General features: G+C 45.6%; 1 protein-coding gene across 5 annotated transcripts in view; it reads right to left on the minus strand.

Annotated features, from left to right (window-relative positions):
• Positions 1-11,114: 11,114 nt before the first annotated feature.
• The window catches only part of LOC127008518 (uncharacterized), a 117,144-nt gene continuing 109,827 nt past the window's right edge, over positions 11,115-18,431 (minus strand). For 4 of the 5 annotated variants that reach the window (XM_050880632.1, XM_050880633.1, XM_050880634.1 and 1 more), the window contains one exon: positions 11,116-14,286. In XM_050880632.1, coding sequence (XP_050736589.1) covers positions 13,792-14,286 — 495 coding nt within the window. In that variant the 3' untranslated portion in view covers positions 11,116-13,791. Of the gene's footprint in view, positions 14,287-18,431 lie in introns of all 5 variants that reach the window. The other variant, XM_050880636.1, reaches the window with a different exon arrangement.

Here is an 18,431-nt window from a genome sequence, read left to right on the forward strand (position 1 = left end):
AAGTGGAAACGCAGCCGTACACGGACCGGGCCTGCGACAGCGTGAGGAACGAACGGCTGGAGGAGGTGCAGCAAACCCTGGAAGGCGTGGCTCAGGTCCTGAGGGAGGAAGTGGAGGCGGAGAGGCAGCAGCGAGGTGGCAACATCGCACGCGGAGGAAGAAGGCCCAGTTCTGGCGGGAAACGCCGGGGCGGTGGTCCAGCTGGGGCCTATCTGGGGCCCCTGGCAAGGACCCCTGGAGCCTAGTAGCGTCGTGGTGGAGCCGGTAGCTGCCGCAGGAGGCTGGGGAGCCGTCGCAGCCGCTCCCTTGGGTCCAGCTGGTGCCGGGGTCGTACCCATTCACCGCGCCTCGTTGTCTCCCTCACCACCTCCCTCTCCTCCATGCCAGCCGGCTCGCAGGTCACGTGGTCCGCTCTCTCTCCAATGCAGCCCCTCAGCTTCCCGCCGTTCGGAGAGACAGCGGCGAAAGGTGGCAACGTCGTGCGCGGAGGAACAAGAAGCGTCACGTGTGCTGGCGGCGGGTGCCGGGGTGGCGGACTGGCGGGGCTCCGCGTGGGGCCCCTGGCAAGGGCCTCTGAAGCGGAGCCGGTGGAGGCTGCAGGAGGCTGGGGAGCCGTCGGAGCCGCTCCCTTGGGTCCAGCTGGTGCTGGAGTCGGACCCATTCACCCCGCCTGGTGGCCTCTCTCACCGCCTCCCTCTCCGCCATGCTGGCCGGCTTGCAGCCCACGTGGTCCGCCCTATCCCTTCTGCGGCCCCTCAGTCTCTCGGCGCTCAGGGAGGATTAAGCCAGCGGAGCACGACGGGAAGCTGGCATGGGAGTCCCAGTTCGAAATGCCAGCTGCTGCCCAGGGCTGGGGCGAGGCTGGGGAGGCGCTTCTGTTGGCAACACCGCTGCGGGGCTCAGTGGACGAGCCAGGCTGCTTGGCGGTGGGCGCCGAGAGGACCTTGGGGCGGCCTGACATGCTGGCCGCCACACGAGTCCAGGACGCGCCACAGAGGCTATGTCGCGTCACGGGGCACTGCGTGCAGTCCAAGGGCCCAGTGGAGGCTCGTATCGGCGTGGGCAGCGCTGTGCCGATGGACGTCGCCGATCGAGACGAGCCGTGCCTGCTGGGTCTCGACTACCTGACGCAAGGCGAGGCTGGTGCCGACCTTGGACGGGAGCTGGAGAGGCTGCGCGGACAGGCGCCTTTGCTCTCGGAGGTTGGCTGTGCAGAGGTAGACGCGGTGGGGCGACTGCACCTTGCCCCGAGGATGGAGGCCGGGGTCCTGTGTTGCCGATCGAGCGCGATGCCAGCGGAAGGCACGGTGGAGTCCACGGAGAGCCTGCAGCTGGCTGATAGTGTGGCAGCCGGACGGAGTCTCGAAGGAGCGGGGGAGGAGTCAGTCACGGTGCTGGCGATTAACTCCTCCGACGAGGCTCGGAAATTACCCGCTGGTGCCAAGCTGGGCACCTGTGAGGAAGTGGAACGACAAGAGGAGGCGTCGGGGAACGCGGAGTCGGCCGCTGTGAGGCCGCTGCCCTACTTCCTGGAGGATTTGGCGCACCGGAGCGCCACTAACCTGACAGAGGCGCAGACGGAGGTGCGCCACACCATGGCTCGGTGCGCAGACGTGATCAGCGGGGGTGGTTTGGACCTGGGCCGCACGGGGTTGGTGAAGCACAACATCAACACAGGAAATAGTGCGCCAACCAAGAGCCCGCCCCGACGAATCGCACTAGCCAGGTGGGAGGAACTGCAGCGCACCGTCAACGAGCTGGCGGCGCAGGGAGTGATGGAGCGGACAGACAGTCCGTGAACCTCAGCGGTAGTCCTGGATAAGGAGGAGGACGGCACGCAGCGCTTCTGTGTGGACTGCCGGGCGCTAAGGGACGAGACTGTCGAAGACTCTCACCCCCTGCCGAGGACCGATGACGCGCTCGACTCGCTGGTGAGGGCCTTAGAGTTCGGGGCCTTCTTGACGACGACCAGCGGCCTAGGGGCGGCCGCCCGCCCTGCCATGACCTCCGGGGCCGGATGGCAAAGGGGAAGATGAAGGCAGCGTCGAGGAAGGCGAGCCCGGAGTGTCTCCATGGCTCGTGCGGGGGCTGTGGCGAGAAGGGGCATAGGCGCAGTCGGTGCCCGGAGGAGCGAAGGACGCGTTCCCTCGACCGGCTGAGCCCCGACGCCCTCCAACCGCGCTGCAAGGACTGTGGCCAGTCTGGCCACCGCTCGAGCGCCTGCTCCAGGCCCAGAGACGCGGCGCGGGCGGGAAACGCGGACGGGCTGGAGAAGGATGTCGACTTCCAGCCGTCTCTCGTCCCCGGGCCCCGCCTTGCGTAAGCTGCCACCCCCTGACCAGCGCGTTGCCAGTGGGAGGACTAGCAGATGTCGCCACGTCGCGTGACAGTGGACACCGGGGTTGAGGGGTCCTCGGCGCGGCCTGACATGGGGTAGTGTGTGCTGCTCGAGGAGCCAGTGGAGGCTCGTATCGGCGTGGGCAGCGCTGTGGAGCCCCGGCCGGTGGACGTCGCCGATCGAGACGAGCCGTGCTTGCTGGGCCTCGACTACCTGACGCAGGCCAAGGCTTGTGGTGGCCTCGGACGGGAGCTGGAGAGGGTGACCGGAGAGGTGCCCTTTGCTTTCAGGAGGTTTTCGAGCTTGGCTGCGTGGGGAGGTAGTCACAGCCGGGCGAGGGCACCTTGCCCCGAGGGTGGAGGTCAGGAGCCGGTGTCGACTGTCCCGAGCGTTGCGTGGAGCGGATGGCGTGGAGAAGAGACTGTGGAGGACGTGGTGGAGGACTGATTTATAAGTAATTCCATGTATTTTTGTGTGTTGCATGCTGGGGCAGTCGGGTCGACTGTTTCTGTAAGGGGGGGATAGTGTTACGCCAGGGGGTATATTTCATTTGTATGTGTGTGATTTGTGTGTGGGGGTGCTAGTTTGGGGCGCGGAGGGCTGTGATGGCCGGCGGCGTGGGGTGCATCGCGCCGGGCGGGAAGGAAGCGAGCCCCGTCGTAGAGAGAGCCAAGCTGCGAGAGACGAGAGATGTGCGCCGCTTGTCTCTGTGCCCCTGTGTGCTTTGCCCGTTTTTGTGAGCCTTGTGCTGTGTCTGCCCCCCTCTGTGTAATGGGAGTTACTGTGCCTTGTAAACCAGTGTTCTGTACGTGTTATAGCTGTTCAGTAAAGAAAACCTACACTGTGAGCCTCTTTGCTCTGCCTTGCCCGCTCGTGGTGTGTTGGCGGCCCTGGGGAGTGTGGCGGCATGGTGTATCTTGCTGTTCTGGGTGTTCGCGACCCGTGTGTGGTGGTCTGGGGTTGAGGCACACCGCCTGCCCGTGCTTGGAGTGTGGTGTGCGGGCCGGTGGTGTAACAATATTATAGGTGTGCGACGATTTTTTTGGGAGCGGCTGTACAATCACAGAATATTTAATGATCTTACCTATGTAAATGAATAAAATAGTGGCAGTCAGTGACGCGTTCTATCTCAGATTAGCGTTCCTTGTCAACTGCTGAGCAGCCTCGATCAAGTTAAGACTTGAGAGTGGAGACGCGTATGAGTACTACAGGAACCAGACACGTTCGGTACAGGATGTTTCATGTGTTATTGGGTAGCTATGTGTTCTCCGACAGTCAGGTAATTTATCTCAATGATCTACATAATTATTTAATCAGGCGAAATATCAGGAAATATAACATTTTTACACACACACACACACACTTACACACACACACACACACACACACACACACACACACAAAATCCACATTAAATCAATATTCCCGCCATAATAACCCATAATGCTTGGCTGAAATGTCCGCCCACAGGAGTCCCTACAAAAGCTGATTTCTCCCACAAATTTGTAGGAACACCCCACGAAGTAGCAAAACTGACTTAGCGGTCATATCAAAGTCACTTATACCAAGTCAAGTCATACGCAGCTTTGTGGGAGGAGACACGGCAGAGGCGTGGTTTATGTGTGACACTGCTTGGAGCCAAACAAGAGAATGTAGAAACAGGGATTTAGAGAAAACAGAGAAAGGCGGATTAATTTAAATCAATCGCTTCAACATGCCCCCCCCTCACACCCCACACTGCCGTTTGTAGGCATTGGAATTACAGTCACGCAATAGCACAATAAAAAGGCATATTTTTTCATCAGTGGCTTGGGATAATATTCAGGAGGTATGGGCTCTCTCTACCGCCGTTAATACTCACGTTTTCTGCATTATTTCTGTATCAGTATATAGTGTAGACCCTGTTCACTTCCGGAAACCATAAAAAATAAAAATAAAAAATACATTAAAAAAAAATTATTCCTGGACCCCGAGAGACATACACCCTCCCTTTATCACATACCGCGCATGACTGATTGTCGCAGAAGCAGTGCCACGGCCTCGGGCTGGTTAGGTTAGGTTAGGTTAGGTTAGGTTAGGTTAGGATAGGTTAGGTTAGGATAGGTTAGGTTAGGTTAGGCACAAACTATTTTTTTCTGGGTAATTTGTGGTGTTTTTTTCATGTGGAGATGTTTTTTTTCCGGAAATATTAGGATTGTGACTTGATCAAGAAAATTGAAATAGCCCCTTTCCTAATAGTTTCCGGAAAAAAAGACTATCTCCACTTGAAAAAGCACCACATTTTACCTAGAAAAAAATAGTTTGTGCCTGGAAATTCGAGAGCCCACATCTCCTGAATTATTACCGTGGCTTGCCTGAACGTGCGGTGAAAGAAGGCGAGCATGCACATCCAAAGTGCACACACAGCCGCAACTTTGGTCACCCGTGAACTGGCGGGTATTTGGATTCAAGTGACGTCATCCCGCTGCTCCACCCTAAATCGCCCCCTGCACGTGCTGGTCGCAGTTTTGAAGGCAGAGTGACTTGACTTGGTATAAGTAACTTTGGGTCATATATCACGGCAGTAATGGGCTTGGATTGCCAAAGAGGCCGCTCAAGAAAGCCTACAGGCACTATAGGCAACACTTAAAAAAAAAAAACTTCACAACTACAGTACCCTCTCGAGTTTCGCGTTGCTTCATTCCAAAGGTATGGCGCTAAACTCGAGGATCGCGAAACGGTATTGAAATCCATGTAAAAGCGCTTATTGGTTCCGACCCGTGAAAAATAATGACTTTTTCCGACTTTACTCCCTTGTTATTACAATTTTTTCGACTTTACTCCCTTGTTTTCTCAAAATACGTACCTTGTTAACAGGCAGAAAATAGGAGGTAAGAACAGTTCGTTTTTATGCCACAGTTGAAGGCGGCTGCCTTACAATTGGCTGGCAGTTCTGAATACACGCTTGTGACCCACGTGGTGTCGTCTGCTAAAGTAAGGGCGGTCGCTTGCAGTCACCGGCCGTGGCACAGTTGGACAAACCTATATTTTTCTGATAGTTTTCTGTGTTATGAAATAATCTGCTATCTCTTTCTGTTAAAAATCATGAAATCACTAATATCATGATTGACTTTTCAATTCTTATTGAGCGTAAACTGCTGCCGCCGCCGCAAAATAGCTCGCAGAGAGGTTCAACTTGTTTACTGTTTCCATATTTCCCTCAGGGCTCACAAAGATCACAAGCGGACAGACTAGAACAAAACCAGGCAAATTAATAATTTTAATGCTGTGTATTCCCACAGCGCGCATGCGTGGTGGACAGGAGAATGACTAATTTCATCGGGGAGATATTTCTCGCAACACCGGCCAGCGTAGTGGACCTTCTTCTTCTTCTTTTGACCTGTAACGCTTTATATCGCTTCTTAGGTCCTCCTTCTCCACACTTTTATACTTCACAACATGCACTTAGGGCCGCTTTCACAGTCATTTTGTTTGCTTTCATCGTTACCAATTTCCACGTGAAACTGGCCGATCGGGTAGCGGCGGCTGCGGGGTTAGCCTAGCCCCGCCAGTTTCACGTGAAATAATAAGCGGCGATCGCCGCCATTGGTAACGATCAGAACAAACAGTGACTGTGAAAGCGGCCCTTAGTTACTTAACAGTGCGCACTTATGCACTTCACCCTGAACTTAGGTGTTTTTTTGTCCTTTTCTTTCCCCGATTTTGCTTTTCTATGCCCTTTTGCAATTTTTCAGTATTACTTTTCACCGTCGCTGCCATGCATTACAGGTCAAAAGAAGAAGGAGAAAAGGAAAACAACACTGGGAGATCTACAATTGTCAAAGACTTGAGAAAAAGATTTTTGAACTGTGGTTCCCCAGCACTGGCTGTTCTCTTATCTTGTTAATCAAGTAGTAAGCAAAGCAGCTCTGCCAGTCCATTTTACGAATATTTTGGTGAGCCATCTTCCACTATAGTCCGGCAAATCTTAAGTGGCGGCTCTGACGTAGACAGCCCGCTAGACCCTGTTGCCACGTCTCCAACTGACCTCGCACACCATGCCTCTCACACCTCTCTCTCTCTCTCTCTCTCTCTCTGTGTGTGTGTGTGTGTGTGTGTGTGTGTGTGTGTGTGCGAGAAAAAGTGGGGGTGTACTCTCATTCGGGGAGTATGGTGCACGACAATGCATAATAATAATAATAATAAACCTCTTTTAAAAAATGCACCAAGACTCTTTACCCCTTGGGTGGTGTGGAAATTAGGTCAAAGTGTAATATTTTAATGTTCTTAGCGACCACTCCTTCCCCACTCCCTGGTCATCCCCAGCGGAACCTCACCATTCACCTGGATGACTTGCATCAAAATTTGCTTGACGGTCCTGGCATTCCATATACAGGTACAGTCTCCATATTTTATCATAATTATGCCATATGGCTGATATTGTATGGCAGATGGCAGACACACACCCAAAAATGGCAGAAATGCGATAATTCAAGCAGGCAGAGCAACTGGGAACTGCGGTGTGTTGGGTTGACTTGAGCTGACAACGCCGCGGTGGCAACGCTGCCAAGTGTTGTACAAATTTCTTTGTATTCATTCAGAGATAGAGAATCAATCATAAAAAACATATTTGTTTTTATACTAGAGTGAGAGAGAAAGAGAGAGACACGAGGAGAGAGAGAGAGAGAAGGGTGTGAGAGGCACGGTACGCGAGGTCATTTGTAGACATGCCACTTAAGATTTGCCGGACTATAGTTGTATTTACCTAGTTGTAGTTTTACAGGGCCTGGGCTTACGCTCGTGTGGTCCCGTCTCCGTATCTGTACATATCCAACTTTTCCTTAAAGCTTTGCACACTCTTCGCCAATATTGCATCCTCACTTAGTCTGTTCCAAACCTCTATATTTTTTTGTCTCTCAAGCATCTTCCTTTCCTCATTTTTTTACTGTGTTCTCTTGTGTTCCTGGTGTATATTCCTTCTTTTAATAGTAACTCCTCATTATCTACTTCTTCCATTTTGTTCAATAATTTATAAATTTGTATTAGGTCTCCTCTTTCTCTTCTTTGTTCTAATGTTGGTAGGTCCATTTCCTTTAATCTCTCTTCGTATGTCAATCCCTCCAGCTCTGGAACCATTTTTGTTGCCATCCTCTGTATTCTTTCTAGTTTCTTTATGTGTTTCTTCTTATGGGGAGACCACACCACCTCCGCACATTCCAATTTTGGTCTTATCATTGTGGTTATTAACTTTTTCATCATATCCTTATCCATGTATTGGAATGCTCATCCTAGATTTCTCACCATATTATACGTATCACCGAATATCCGATTAACATGACTCTCGGGCTGTTTATTATCTTGTATTGTCACTCCCAGATCTCCTTCTTCGTGAACTTTTTTTAATATTTCTCCATCTCCCATTTTATATGTCCATTTTGGTTTCCCTTCACTCTTGCCCATATCCATTACATGACATTTCTTCACATTGAATTCCATCTCCCATTCCATACTCCATTTCCAAATCTTGATCAGGTCTTCTTGCAGAATTTCACGGTCTTTACTGTTTCTCATATGTCTTAGCAGTTTTGCATTGTTTGCAAACAGGCTCATGTAACTGGTAACTCCCTCTGGCATATCATTTACATATATGTACTAGGAAAAGTACTGGTGCCAATACCGATCCCTGAGGCACTCCACTCTCTACTATTCTCTATTCCGATTTTGTCCTTTACCACTGTTCTCATCTCTTCCCCTTAAGTAGATTTCCATCCAGTTCTTCATTTTCCCTTTTAATCCTCCTTTATTTTCCAGCTTCCATAGCAGACTTGTATGTGGAACTTTGTCGAACGCCTTTTTCAGGTCCAAGTAAATGCAATCAACCCATCCGTCCCTTTCCTGTAATCTGTCTGTCACTCTTGAGTAAAAGCTCAGTAAGTTTGTTACACATGAGCGCCCCTTTCTGAATCCGTATTGTTTACTTGTGATTATATTATGCTCTTCTAGAAATCTCGTCCATTGTTTCTTTATCACTTTCTCACATATTCTGCATAATACACTGGTCAATGATACAGGTCTATAGTTCAGGGGTTCTTCCTTCCTTCCTCTTTTGTATATGGGGACCACTTCGGCCCTCCACCACTCCTTTGGCACTACACCAGTTGTTAATGAGCATTTAATGATATCATATACCAGTCCAACCAACTCATTTCTGCATTCTTTTAATATATAACCTGAGACTCCATCCGGTCCTACTGATTTCCTCTCTTCCAGCTCCCCCATCGTTTTATATATCTCCTCTTTATTTACTGTGACTTCTTCCATATGAACATTTATCTTGCTTCCTTGTGGTTCTTTGAATTTTGATTCTTTTGTAAAAATTTGCTGGAACTTTTTGTTTAGTAGCTCAGTCATGTCTTTAGGATCTTCGATTATCACATTCCCATCACTCAATCTTTCTAATGGTTTCCTTGGTTTGATCTTTCCATTTATGAATCTATAAAACAGTTTAGGTTGTTCCTTGCACTTTTCTGCAATATCCTTTTCATATCCCTTTTCTTCTTCTCCTTATTTTCATGTATTCATTTCTCGCTACCTTAAAATCTTCTATATTCCTTTGGTTTTTATTTCTTTTCAATCTTTTCCGTGCTTTGTCTCTTGTTTCTTTGGCTCTAGCACATTTTGCATTAAACCAGTCCTTTTTTCCTTTCTCTTTAGGTCTGTATTCTGGAACAAATTTCATAACTCCTGATTTATACGCCTCCATGAAAATATCATACTTTTCTTGCACTTCACTTGTTCTCTGTAACTCATCCCAGTCCAGCTCTCCATAATATTCCCTGAGATTTTCCACATCTGCCTTCCTATAATTTTAACCTGTTTCTTTTATATGATTCATCCATTTCACTTCCCTCCTCCTCTGTTTCCATTTCTATTATCACATGGTCACTCTTATGGTCTTACAAAGGGGGCATCCATACCTTAATTCATTCATCAAGTGCATTCCCTTTGTTAACACCAGGTCCAGTCTTGCCGGTTTGTCTTCACATCTATATCTTGTGTTTTCCTTCACCCATTGTATCATCAAGTTTTCCATTGTCAATCTTAAAAATCTTTCCCCCCATGCTGTTTCACTACCTCCACTCTCAAACATCTCCCAATTTACCTCCTTACAGTTAAAATCACCAACTACAAGGACTCTTTTGTTTGCCTTGAGTAGTCTACTTAAACTCTGGATGGTATCTTCAATCATGGTCTCATATTCTTCCTTACTCCATGAATTAGTTCTTGGTGGTACATAAGTTGTTATAATCGTCATCCTTTCTCTGTTTTTGTTCTCCAGATTTACACTCACTATTTCCACCTTTCCTTCTCCATACACTACTGATTTTACTAATAACTCCTTCCTCATCATTATCATCACTCCTCCACCACCTTTACCCTTTCTATCCTTCCTCCATACATTATAGTTATTATCAAACACTATTTGAATGACCTCATTTAGCTTAGTTTCTGTTAAACATACAATCTTGGGCTCTCTTTCCTGTAAGTAGTCTTGTAATTCCAGTTTACTAGATATTATCCCGTCTACATTCATATACATCACACTTAATCCCTTATTTGTTTCATTCTTGTCTAGCTTCTGTTCTCTTCAGCTTTTCCCTTATGTACCATTTCTTCACCCGATCCAAAATTCTCCAAAAAAATACCTCTTTATCCTCTTCTGATCTTGCATTATTTTTCTCTTTAGCCTCTGCTAGCAATTCATTTAATTTCTTTCTTCTTCATTTCTGTTTTTCTTTATATATATTTCCTCACATTCTTCCACTTCTCTTAGTTTAATTGTTCTGTATAATTTTTCCTCTGTTACTTGCTGGGATTTCAATCTTAGTTTTACTGGCCTTGTTTTTCCCTCTATGTAAGGGCCCATCCTGTAGATTTCTTCCACTTCATCCTCAAGGTCTTGTATGTCATCATCATTTAAGTTCTTCAGTAAATCTTTCACTGGCTTTAGCTCTTCCTTCTCCCTTTTTGGCTTATAAGTTATGTTTTTCTCTTTCATACCGAAAATTATAACACTTTTTTTCTTATCCGCCACATCTCTTACTAAATCTTCATCCTTTTTAATGACCTTGACCATCTCCTTTTCCACATTTTCCTTCTTCTCCTTTAGTTGCTTCTCTATTATTTCCTTGAAGTCTAAATTAGCTTTTTCGTGCCCTACTTTCCAGGTCTTTATTTCGCCCAGCACTTCCTCCCTAACTCTCTTTTCCTCCTTGTCCATTATCACTTTCAGGTCTTCATTTTCCTTTCTTACCACTCCTAGTCCTTCATTCATCATTTTTTCATATTTTGCCAGCTGTTCCTTCAACTCCTCATTCTCTAGAACCAGCTTTTCTCTCTCGATCTTCTAAACTTCTCACCCTTGATCTTAATTCACTGTTTAACCTCCTACCTTGGAACTCCTCTTCTTCTATGGCCTTCACTCTCCCGATCCACGTATTTAACTTCTTTTCCACTAACAACATTCTTCTGAACATAGATGATTCCATATTGCCGAACCCCGAGAACGTAGGCTCAATGCTTTCATAACACTCATCACTATTGAAGCCTCCCATAGCTCCTTCTAGAAGTTTCCGTCTTGTTCCAGTTTCTCTTCCTCCACCTTTAGGCGTCCGCCACCCTTCCTCCTCCTCACTCATCTTACTCAAGCTTTTTTAAGTTTTTTAGACGGGAGACGGACCACTTAGCATGGTGTGTGTGTGTGTGCAGTAAAGCACAATGATTAGCCTAGAGGTTAGAAATAAACACATTATTAAGATCTAGAACATATTTAATTGTATAGGGAATAAGAGCCAAATAAATGGAGTTCAAAGATATCATTCAGGAAAAATAACCTCAACTTACTGCCCCAAGAAACTCAACTACACAAACTAATAACCACTGGAACCTTGAATGTAGAGCGTCAGCATCTGGAGGAGACAGCAGCTTCAGGAATGGAGATGGAGGTGTTGTTTTAACACAAAGACATCTATAATTAAGTTAAATTTACCAGCACAAGCTGAAGTGTTAACAACCAAATTTAATACAGCAGATATAATACTCGTGGCAACATTATACATGTTGCCCAGCCCATGTACAAGGTAATGGGATAAAACATGAGTACAGACCTTATAGAAAACACAACACAGAGTATCAAATATTTGCTACATAAAGTATAAGATAAACCAAAAGACTGCAAAGCTGACAAACTGAACTGAGAAATAATTAAGGTGTGCCAAATGTTTGGAATGTCTGTCTTGCTGAGGAAATACTTTTTCCTGCTTCAGTATGTCAGGCAAGGGACCACAAAAACAAGAGAGGATGAGCCACCTTAACCAGGCAGCCAAATGAAGCTGACAGCTTCGCTCTGAATCCTCTGATGGAGAGGAGTGATCATGCTGCTTGTTTGACTGAAGTAGCATGTGGCTGGCATGAGAAATCCATGATGCCTGATGTGCAAGCAGTACAAATGCCAATACTTGGCCACAAGACAGCAAGCAGGAGTGGACTTAGTGTTTACAGTGCAGCGTGTTGGGCAACTCACAGCTGAGGAACAGGGAAATAAGAGGGGAAGATTGAAGATGCAGTAAACAAAAAAATAAAACAAAGAACAAGACCACATAAAATTACTTGCACCAATAACTGTGGACACACCCCAAGGGACTGACTGACCCCCAAGACAGCAGTTCCCAGTCCTCACCCCGAGGCTCCCAGTGACCACAGAGTGCGGCAACGAGGGGAACCACTGAGCAGATGGCTACAGAGTGTGAACTGTATCTAGAATAGGATGACCATGGTGGGTGGAACAAGAAAATACTTCACAAAAATAAATTGGATGCAAGAACTCAAAGAACTGGACATGAATCATTCAGATTTTGAGAGCTTTACAAAGTTGGAATGAATATGTCTGTCCCTGCTCTTCCACCATGGCTTTTAAAAGAATAAAGAAGTGGTTTGGCAAAGCAAATTATAAGAGGAGATTTACTGTGTAACTGATATAAGGTGCAGGAGTCACCATGCACATGCTGACTGTGATCAAAGAGAAAAGAGCAACAACAGAAAACGAAAGGCAAAACTAGCCTGAAATGGAGGCAAAAGGCAACACTCTCCTGGCCGCTCCTTGTCCTGCACCGTGAACAACCCGTGTTGGTGTAGGAGGCCCGCAGTAGGTTGTCAGGTGCAGGGTCAAGGAAAGGGAATCCCTTGACCCTGGTCAAGTGGTTCAGACGGACCCAGGGCACACGCTGACTGTGATTGGGCAGGAAGTGGCTGACAAGCACAAATAATACTTGAAAGAGGGAACAAGCAACTCATGAGTAAACATAGCTCTTTAATGTTCCCATGAATAGCAGAGCTACCACAGCACAGCAGATGCTGGCAAGTTACACACCACAGGGAAATACAAGGCATGGATAAATATTTTGAGTCATTCTGCACGTACTCAGAATGATCATACGTGCTGATGCCCAAAAAGAACTTACAAAAAATGCTAATGCACTCGGTGAAATATTTTAACAGCTACATATCACAAGACTGCATCATGGAAGCCGCTAAATAACACACCAACAAAAGCAATGAAAACACAACTACCAGACTTATGGAACAAGCAAATAATGTCCCTGTTAAGAAAATGAATTTGATAGAACCAAATGAATCATAAATCTTTCTGTTGAGTATAAAACTTTTCAAGTTAATCTGGAAAGTCTAGGTAGAACATTTGCAGACATACTGTCTATGTGTGTGGGGGCTCCACACATACAGCCCTACTAGACAGAGTGGAGTCAAAGGCTCTTCACCTCATCAACTCTCCTCTTACTAGCAGTTTTCTACCTCTTAAATTCCGCTGCAATGTTGGCTCTCTTTCTATCTTCTATTGATATTTTCATGCTGACTGCTCTTCTGAACTTGCTAACTGCATGCCTCCCCCCTCCCACGGCCCCGCTGCACTCAACTATCCACTCTAGCTCATCCCTATACTGTCCAAACCCCTGTGTGCAAGAGTTAACCAGCTTCTCCATTCTTTGATCTGCTTCACTGGTAAACTCTGGAACAGCCTTCCTTCATCTGTATTTCCTCCTGCCTATGACTTGACCTCTTTCAAGAGGAGAGTTTCAAGACACCTCTCCACCCAAAATTGACCTCTCTTTTGGCCACTCTTTAATTTTTTCTTTCATGGGAGCAGTAATTAGCTGGCTTTTTTTCTACACATTTTTTTGTTGCCTTTGAGCTGCTTCCTTACTTGTATAAAAATAATAATAATAATAAATACAACATACCAAAAGGGGAAATCTAGCTGAAGAAGAGGAAAATTCTGTACTACAAATCCCCTCAGCTCTAACAATACAATGGAGCCGGCCACCACTCCGACACCACCCAATCAGTCATGCTCCATAAAGTTGTTGTTGCCGTGGTGGTAGTCGCTGTTTGATGAGCCATTACTCAAACAGCACCACACCACAGTCCACCACAGTCACTTCCGTAATGTTACTTCGTTGGGCTGCTGCCATCAGGGCGTCAAGTCCAAGCACCACCTCACCGAAAACCATTTCAAACTCACCACATAGCGTATCCCTGGTGGTGATGGCAAAGAGAGCACCCCCCTCCCACCCCCTCACTGCTCCTGCCTTGCCTGACTTACTGTACACACCAGAATCATCAACCGTCACCAACATTGGTATATCTTTCATCACCCCATCACATTCGAGTTTCCCACCACATACAGTTTCTCCCGGCTGGCCCTTGTCCTGCACCATGAACAACCTGGAGTTGAGGAAGGAATGGCCCTTCTCCCCCGTGCACAGGCACTTAAACTGTTGACCCAGATGGCTTTTGAGACTCAGACTGATTTCAACACGCTGCGATGGGCTGCCTGGCCGGGAGATGTCGAGGAACACCTTCCAGGAAGGGTAGTCTGGCACAACTTGGTCCATCTGTACATACACAACATGTGAGCCAATTTTCAAAAACACACACACAGCCATACAAACAGACTGTTCAGTCCAAAAACTAAGAGTTCAAAGCTAACTATGACAGGCTGAGACAGAGATGGGGCCCCACAGGAAGAGCTAATTTCTTGTATATCACAACTATACACACATACATACATGGAGAAACCTACAGGATGATGCAAAATATAAGGATATCATTCCATTATATGGACAAAGAAATGATGAAGAAAATAATAACACTGATAAGACCAAAACTTGAATATGCTGCAGTTATGATGTGTGGTTGCCTCACAAAGAGAAGGATATCAGAAAATTGGAAAGAATACAGAGAATTGCAACTAAAATGGTCTCAGAACTCTCAAATATGATGTATGAAGACAGAATGAGGGAGATGGACTTGACGACACTGGAACAAAGAAGGGAGAGAGATCTGATAACACTGTATAAGTTGGTAAATAAGTTTGATGAGGTGGATAGAGATGATCTCTTCTCTACTGCGAGAATGCAGGGGCTGAGAGGACATGGAAAGACGCTTAATAAAAGAACCTGTTTGAGTGGCTTGAAAAAGTAGTTTTCCACAAAGAAGTGTTAACACTTGGAACAGCTTGCGGGAAGAAGTGGTGGAGGCAAGCAGTGTCCATCAAATGAAGGAAAGGCTGGATAAATGTAGATATGGAGACGGGACTATTAGAGCTTAGCTTGGGCCCTGTAGACTACAAATAGGTAAATACAAATAGGTAAACACACACACACACATTTTAAAGCCAAATTTAATTTAAAGCCAAACTGGATAATAAGCGTTATGGAAACAGGACAGTACGAGCCTAGTACGGCTCTTTTCCTGTATTTCACAACTAGGTAAATACAAGAATAAACAAAGTGGAGCAGGACTGTGACAAAATAGTGACAGAAATAAAAAGTTGAGAGCAGAATTTGGGGAAGTGATTCAGGCACTGACCAAAGTGAAAAAGAGAGATGAGGAGGCAAGGAGAAGAGATGAGGAGACAAAGAAAATGGTGGAGAACTTGAGAGAAGAAATAATTAAATTGACTAAGGAACAGCTGGAAAGCCAAAAAAAAATAGCACAACTGAAGATGGAAAAATTAAAAAAAGACCAAGAGATACAAATTTTGAAAGCGGAAAAAGAGAGGAGTGTGATGGGGACAAACGAAGACATGGAGAAGAAGATGAAAGAAATGATAAAAAGAGGTAGCAGAGAAGTGAAAAAGACAAGGAAAAAACGAACTTTAGGGAACTTCTAGAACAACAGCAACAGGAACAGAGACAAGACACAGAAAAAGAAGTTGTGAATGTACTAAAAAATAGAGGAGCAATGGTGAGGGACATGGCAGAAAAGAAAAAGTTAGTGTTTGGTGTCAAGGAAGAAAAAAAAGTGATGACTCAGAGTTATGAGAGGAGTAAGGTGAAAAGTATATTGAGAAATATGAATACTGCAGAGGAGAAAAAGATAGAAGATGTAGATGAAATAACTAGATTGGGAAGATATGAGGAAGGAAAAAAAAAAGAAATTGCAGAAATATTAAATAAATTTGTTTATATTTACGGAGGAAACTGACTTTGACTGGGGTCTCAAAAATTGCAGTGAAGGGAAACTAAGTCATGCAAAGGTTGATAAAGGAGGACTGATAGAGCTGATGAAAACCTTAGATGGAAGGAAAGCTATGGGACCAGATGGAATCTTGGGACAAGTGCTAAAAGAGTGTAGAAATGAATTATTGGAGCCACCTTATGACATAATAATATGCTCTATAAATACAGGAGAGGTGCCCTTAGAGTGGAAGAGAGTGAACATTGTACCAATTTATAAACTGGAGATAAAACTGAACCACTTAATTATAGACCAGTCTCTCTGACATGTGTAATGTGCAAGATTTGTAAAATTATAATAAAAATACAATGGGTTAAATATTTAGAAAAGGAAAACATGATTTAATAAATAAGGGACAGTTTGGATTTAGAAAAGGGAAATCATGCATCACTAACTTACTATGTTTCTACTCAAGAGCACCAGACGTGGTGCAAAAGAGAGAAGGATGGGCTGATTGTGTATATCTCGATTTGAAAAAAGCTTTTGACAAGGTTCCGCACAAAAGGTTAATCTGGAAACAACAGCAGTGGGGAGGAATGGGTGGAAAGTTATCAAGTGGATGAAGGATTACTTAACAGGAAGAGAAATGAGGACAGTGATTAGAGAAGAGAAATCAAATTGGAGGAGAGTAGAGAGTGGAGTTCCTCAGGGCTCAGTTCTGGCACCAATAATGTTCATAATACAGTCGTCCCTCAAACATTACAGGGGTTAGGGGCCCAGGACCCCTGTACTATTCGAAAATCCGTATAAAATTAGTGCCCCCCCTAGAAACATTCCTGAACACTCCTACGGAATCCGGGTCTCTCCTGGCTCAGCTGTTACTCGCGGGCCCAAGTTGCCAGTTATACATTTTCTGCTGCAGTCACAGTGCAGTGTTGAGGGGGGCAAAGCCCCCTCGTTAGAGGTCAAGTTATTTAAAGTTCGGTTGGAGTAGTTTAAATATGCGTCCTTTAACTATAATATGGGGGCGTAATGTCGTATTTTAGAGGCGCGGAGTCAATCTCCACAATTACCGTTTCGTATTTTATTTCAAGTATGATTTGGAGAGCAATAGAAACTGTGGTCGAGAGTAAGAGAGAGTGTGAATGTATGAAAAGGCTCGCTCGCTGACCCCTGCAACAACAAACTATCAATCAATCAGGGAGCGCTGCCAGGAAGGCTCCGTTGCCCAGCGTGATAACACAACAGATGAAAATGCATAACTGGCAACTTTGGCAGGCGAGTAGAAGATAAGCCAGGCGGGACCCGGATTCACGTGGTATGCTCTCCCTACCGCAACTTAAATCGTACTAAAACGTAACTTCTCCTAAATCTGAATTCTTCTGCAAGGTGAATACGTTTCTCGAACGCTTTGGGGTGCATTCAGTAGTGTTTTGGCTTGTCTCTTGGGTCCCATGTTCATGTTATGTGGTAATGGAGAAGCGTAGCTCAGGTTGTGCACACACACGGACTTAGGGCGATCGCATAGGTGTCAATCTGGCAAAACAGTGTTCCTGATGTTGTGCATGGGTGACAGTCTGGTAGAACAGTGTTGCCCTTCACGCCATGGCTACTTGGTGCGATGAGCGGAAAATTTAAAAATCCCTCCCCCAAAATTATATGACAATCCGTATAAAACCGAAACCGTACTATTTGAGGGACGACTGTATATATAAATGATATGCCAAAGGATATAAAAAGTTATATGAGCCTTTTTGCAGACGATGCAAAGTTAATAAGAAAAGTGAAGACGGAGGGAGACTGTCAAGAACTGCAAAAAGACCAGGATAGTGTATAGATGGGAGCCAGTTATGGGAGATGGAATTTAATACAAACAAATGCCATGTTATGGAAATGGGGAGAAGTAAAAAAAGACCGAGGAAAACATACAGGATGGGAGAAGAAAATTTAAAGGCAGTACACAAAGAAAAAGATTTGGGAGTAATGATGCAAGACACAATATCCCCAGAAAAGCACATAAACAAGCTGTTTGGAGAAACCTGCAGGATGATGCAAAATATAAGGGTATCATTCCATTTTATGGACAAAGAAATAATGAAGAAAATAATAACAACACTGATAAGACCAAAACTTGAATATGCTGCAGTTGTGTGGTTGCCTCACAAAAAGAAGGATATCAGAAAGTTGGAAAGAATACAGAGAATTGCAACAAAAATGGTTCCAGAACTCTCGAATATGACGTATGAAGACAGATTGAAGGAGAAGGACTTGACGACACTGGAACAAAGAAGGGAGAGATTAGATCTGATCACGCTGTAAAAGTTGGTAAATAAGTTTGATGAGGTAGACAGAAATGATCTCTTTTTAGCTGCAAGAACGCAGGGGCTGAGAGGACATGGAAGGAAACTTAATATAGGAACCTGTTTAAGTGACTTAAAAAAGTATTGTTTTCACATAAAAGTGTTAACACTTGGAACAGCTTGTGGGAAGAGGTGGTGGAGGTGAGCAGTGTCCACCAAGGCTGAATGAATGTAGATACGGATACGGGACTATTAGAGCTTAGCTCGGGCCCGGTAGA

Source organism: Eriocheir sinensis, chromosome 38, assembly GCF_024679095.1.
Source record: "Eriocheir sinensis breed Jianghai 21 chromosome 38, ASM2467909v1, whole genome shotgun sequence".
Taxonomy (NCBI): Eukaryota; Metazoa; Arthropoda; class Malacostraca; order Decapoda; family Varunidae; genus Eriocheir; species Eriocheir sinensis.